Below are 4,021 nucleotides of genomic sequence, written 5' to 3' on the forward strand. Positions count from 1 at the left end.
GTGCGTGACATTCAATTGTTTCTTCGCGAGCAACACTCATCGATTGATTACACAACGTTTTCCAAATAGACAGTTTTAGAATAGCGCTTGTCGCCTTACGTATGGTAAACGTAATCACCTTTGCGAGCCGTTACAATGCGCGTCCTTTCAAGACATTTACACATCAAAAACTGTTGCACCCTTTGGGGTGTATATCTGCCACACAACAATAATCGTCATCTGCTTTCCCGCATTTCTTTTCTTTCACGCTGCGATCCCGGTACTTCCAAGTCACGAATGGCATGGGCGTTATCAGCGAGAAGGAGAATTCTCGACAGGAAAGTAACGTGCGCAGCGTTTTCAAGTAAGAAAATGTACCGCTGAAGGCAGCGGAAGAAGCTCTTCAGAAGTTCAATGCACCGCGCCACTACGGGCCGCATGGCATTGTAGCATTGTACCTGCCTTAGGCAGTGTGCATGGGAGAGTGGCCAGGGACCGGAGTCAGCAGCCATGGCTCCAGGGGGTAGCCGCTGTCACCTGCACCATCATACAAAAATGGTATCAAATCTTCTGCACAAAATTCAATAAGCGAGGCATGGGTCATGTAACATACACCAACTACAGAAAGGATGCAATAAAGGAATATACAGGCTGAGCACCTGACGCAGCTGTGATCACAGATAACAATAGCTGTGACATAGTAGGATCCCTATTTGCAGCAAGGTAGCTCTTCGTGCGAGTTGTGTGGTCTTCATTCACAAATGTCTATCAGTGTAAAAAAGAATGTTACAACACATGTGCACTGTACACACATATTAAAAGTTAGTTTAAAGTACAGCGCTGGTGTGTTGTCACTTTGTTTCGCGCAGACACAATTGAAAAATTTCTACATCTCGCCTATACTTAATAACCTACTATAGCCTAAAGGGCTCGGGCTTTAATATTCTATTACGGCGCGAGCACGCTTTACTGCATGCTGCCAGAATCGCAACTGTGTAAATGTTTCCCGGTGTTTACCATGGCTCGCCAAGGCTCGCTACTGCCAAGGCTATTGCCAAGGCTCACCAGCCTTGGCAATATGTCCCTCGTGGAATCGACGACGCAACCACGTAGTTCTCCAGACGTAGGTGTCATGGTCTGACCCCGGTCGCATGCGTCGACGGCGAGGATCCGCATGCCTGCGTCGCAGATCTGAACAGAGCGCGCACAGCAAAAGCCACACGTTGCTATCACGGGCAAATTAGAAAATATTAAGGTACTTACGAACATCGTGCCGCCTTCTGCTGGACCTTCGGTGCGATAATGGCGATACGACTGCCGTTCATCCATCCGATGACGGTGGGAATGGCGCCGCGTCGAAGGAACCCTTCCTTCACGGCGGCCTTCTCGTGCGACGTCCTCGGGAAGTGGACCCACTTGTTGCTGGCCCTGGCGTGGACGACTGCCGGCGCCACGCGTCGCACACACTTGCTGACCACAGGCTGAGTTACGCCGATCGTCTCCTCGCTCCCTACTAATGCTTGAAAGCTGCCCGCTGCGAAGAATCGCAACGCGCACAACATTGTCGCTCCACCGACAGCTCTGTTGTTCACACGCCTCCGAGTTCATCCGCACAGTTTCTTTCTTCAAGCGAAAGTGAGGGCTGCTGACTTGACGGAGTGGAGTTCAATTACATGGCTGCACTTTTCGACCTGCTCAAGCTCGTACCACTCGCCGCGCCGTAACTGGCCACGACATCCAAGACGGCGCAAGCTGATGACTCGTACAGGGCGACAATAGAGAAGTCATCTGCATAGGCAAAGATTGCAACCGGAGGGGAACCTGGTGGAAGTAGGAGCCTGTCAATTCTGTTAAAAAGGACAACCTCTGCAGACGCGATACAAAAGAGAGCACGTAGAGGGTAGGCGAGAGAGGATCCCCCTGCCGTACACCGCGTCCCACAATCAATGCCTCCGAGTCGCGATCCTGTATGAGAACAGCAGAAGGTGGTCGAGAATACAAAGCTTCGGCCATGTAGCGAAAACTCACACTATAGCCTGCCTCTTTCAAAACTCGGAACAGGTACATGTGGCAAATGATATCGATAGCCTTCTCCTGATCAAAGGAGCGGAGAATACCTGGAAGTTTCCTTGCATTTGCCTACAGAAGAAGGTCCCTGACTGATAAACCGTGAAGCTCAGTGGAACGTCCCTGGACACAACATGCCTGGTATGGACCCAAAACCGTGTTAAGTATTGGAGTGAGTCGCATACACAGACACTTTGCTATGAGCTTGTAATCGCAGTTCAGAAGTGTGATTGGACGCCATGCTCTTAAATCCGTGCTTCTCGACTCATCCTTACAAAGCAGAGTGATTAGCCCCTCTCTTTGAAACGCTGATAGAGTCCCTCTAGTGAGTAATCTGTTCACCAATTATGTGAACGGCTTCCGTAACAGTATACAAACCTTCGCAAAAAGTTCAAATGTCAGACAATCGGATCCTGGACAGCGATAATGCTTCATAGATTTCAACGTCGAAAATAGCTCGTCCTCGACTATGGCATACTCACAGACTGGTGGTGGCTCAGCTGGTGAAACAGATCAGACAGTTGGAGTGGCAGCTGGTCAGGCGTACAAGTTCGGGTAAAACTGCCTCGTCAGTGCAAGAACTCCGTCTGGCGAATCGACTATGCTTCCATCACTTCTATCTACTAGAGTTGTGCTCTTCCTTGAATGATGTCTACGTAGGACATTTTTGTTGCGCCACGCTTTCATTTCCCACTTCTCTGCTAGGGTCGTGGCTCTCGAGCCACCTCAGCGTCGCTTCAGGAAGATCCGAAGTTCCCTTCGGAGTGAGGTCAGCGCCCGAGCAACACCAGGCCCGCAGGACAGTGGCTTCGAGAGTAGGAGGATGGCGTCGGTGACTATTTTAATCTCCTCACTTTATCCCATCCTATATCATCTAGATTATCTCTGTTGTGCAGCGATCGAAAGAGACTAGATGATACCCCACCCCAAACATTTACCGTCCAATCACCACCGAGTAGTTTTGATGATGGTACCCCAGAACATCAGTAGCCAAACCCATATGAGGATCCTCGTGTAGAGGTCCGCTGGCTATTCAAGCATTCAGCCTCGTCTACGCCTTCTCTCTTTTGTGTAGTTCAAGGTGTTTGCTCCTCTCCATAAAAGCATCATAAAAAACACAGCAAGGCAGAGTGCCACAAACACATAGCAATTGTATGTTCCGCGAAAGGAAGTGCGTAGACAGCGCAAAGTAGCAGAGCCCAACATAGTGAACGCAAGAATAAGAAACAGGAAACACCTGCAAAATATGGCGGCAGGGTGAAATACATATGCTGTGTTGGCGCCGTCTCAAGCTCATACAGGCGTACAACTTTCGGAATGTTCAAAAGTGCAGTATTTGCGGGCCATATGCCAGCAAAAGCTGTCACTAAGGCATTTCAGGCTCGTGCACACTTGGCGAGGAAGCACTCTCGGGAAGTCCTCCTCTGCACGATGCCAAACTTGTCGTCCTCCCTTATTAGTCTCAAAAGGGGTTCCCCGACGGTCAAAACAGCCATGGCGCGCTCAGTGAACAGCGGTTACGGCGTACACGTGTTCTGTGCCGATGAGATGACTGGCTCAGGCGCATCTAGAGTCAGAGGCAGCCACAAACCTCTTGCCTTTCGCCTTTAAAAACCCCGCACGAAAGATCCACGAGGTGCGGCGACGATTGTCACCCTTCTTGAGCATAGCTTTGCGCATTAATGGGCCCAGTCACAGTCGATAGCTTCGTCATGAGCACCTCGCGTTGTCACTGAGCCATCCCGCTCCCAGGTACATTTGGTTAACAGCAATCGCGTTTGTCCCGCTCTACCGAACTTGAAAGTGCGCCGCCAAAAGACCTTCGAGACCAAGCGCTGCGGACGACCGTGCAAGGTCGTAAACACGGCACGTAGGGCTGACTTTTATCAGCACTCCACGTGGGTGGTAGAATCGGCCAGTGCAATGAGCCGCACGCCTTCCTCATCTTGGCGCCGTACACTGCGACACTGCGATA

The 4,021-nt window shown here is 50.6% G+C and overlaps 1 protein-coding gene across 1 annotated transcript; it reads right to left on the minus strand.

Moving 5' to 3' along the window:
• Window positions 1-442: 442 nt before the first annotated feature.
• Window positions 443-1,541, minus strand: LOC135911051 (putative nuclease HARBI1). Its single transcript, XM_065443141.2, has 3 exons — window positions 1,247-1,541; window positions 1,045-1,170; window positions 443-516 (listed from the first exon to the last, which is right to left on the minus strand). The coding sequence occupies exons 1-3, from the start codon at window positions 1,539-1,541 to the stop codon at window positions 443-445; spliced, it is 495 nt and encodes a 164-aa protein (XP_065299213.2).
• Between the last annotated feature and the right edge of the window lie 2,480 nt (window positions 1,542-4,021).

The sequence above is a fragment of the Dermacentor albipictus genome, chromosome 1 (genome assembly GCF_038994185.2).
Source record: "Dermacentor albipictus isolate Rhodes 1998 colony chromosome 1, USDA_Dalb.pri_finalv2, whole genome shotgun sequence".
Taxonomy (NCBI): domain Eukaryota; kingdom Metazoa; phylum Arthropoda; class Arachnida; order Ixodida; family Ixodidae; genus Dermacentor; species Dermacentor albipictus.

Excerpts from the sequence above, each read along its gene's own strand:
- LOC135911051 (XM_065443141.2), bottom strand. The coding sequence starts at position 1,541 with ATGTTGTGCGCGTTGCGATTCTTCGCAGCGGGCAGCTTTCAAGCATTA. Across the intron at positions 1,171-1,246 it reads CCAGCAGAAGGCGGCACGAT|ATCTGCGACGCAGGCATGCG; the intron begins GTTCGTAAGTAC and ends CGCTCTGTTCAG. Across the intron at positions 517-1,044 it reads GGGACATATTGCCAAGGCTG|GTGACAGCGGCTACCCCCTG; the intron begins GTGAGCCTTGGC and ends ATGATGGTGCAG.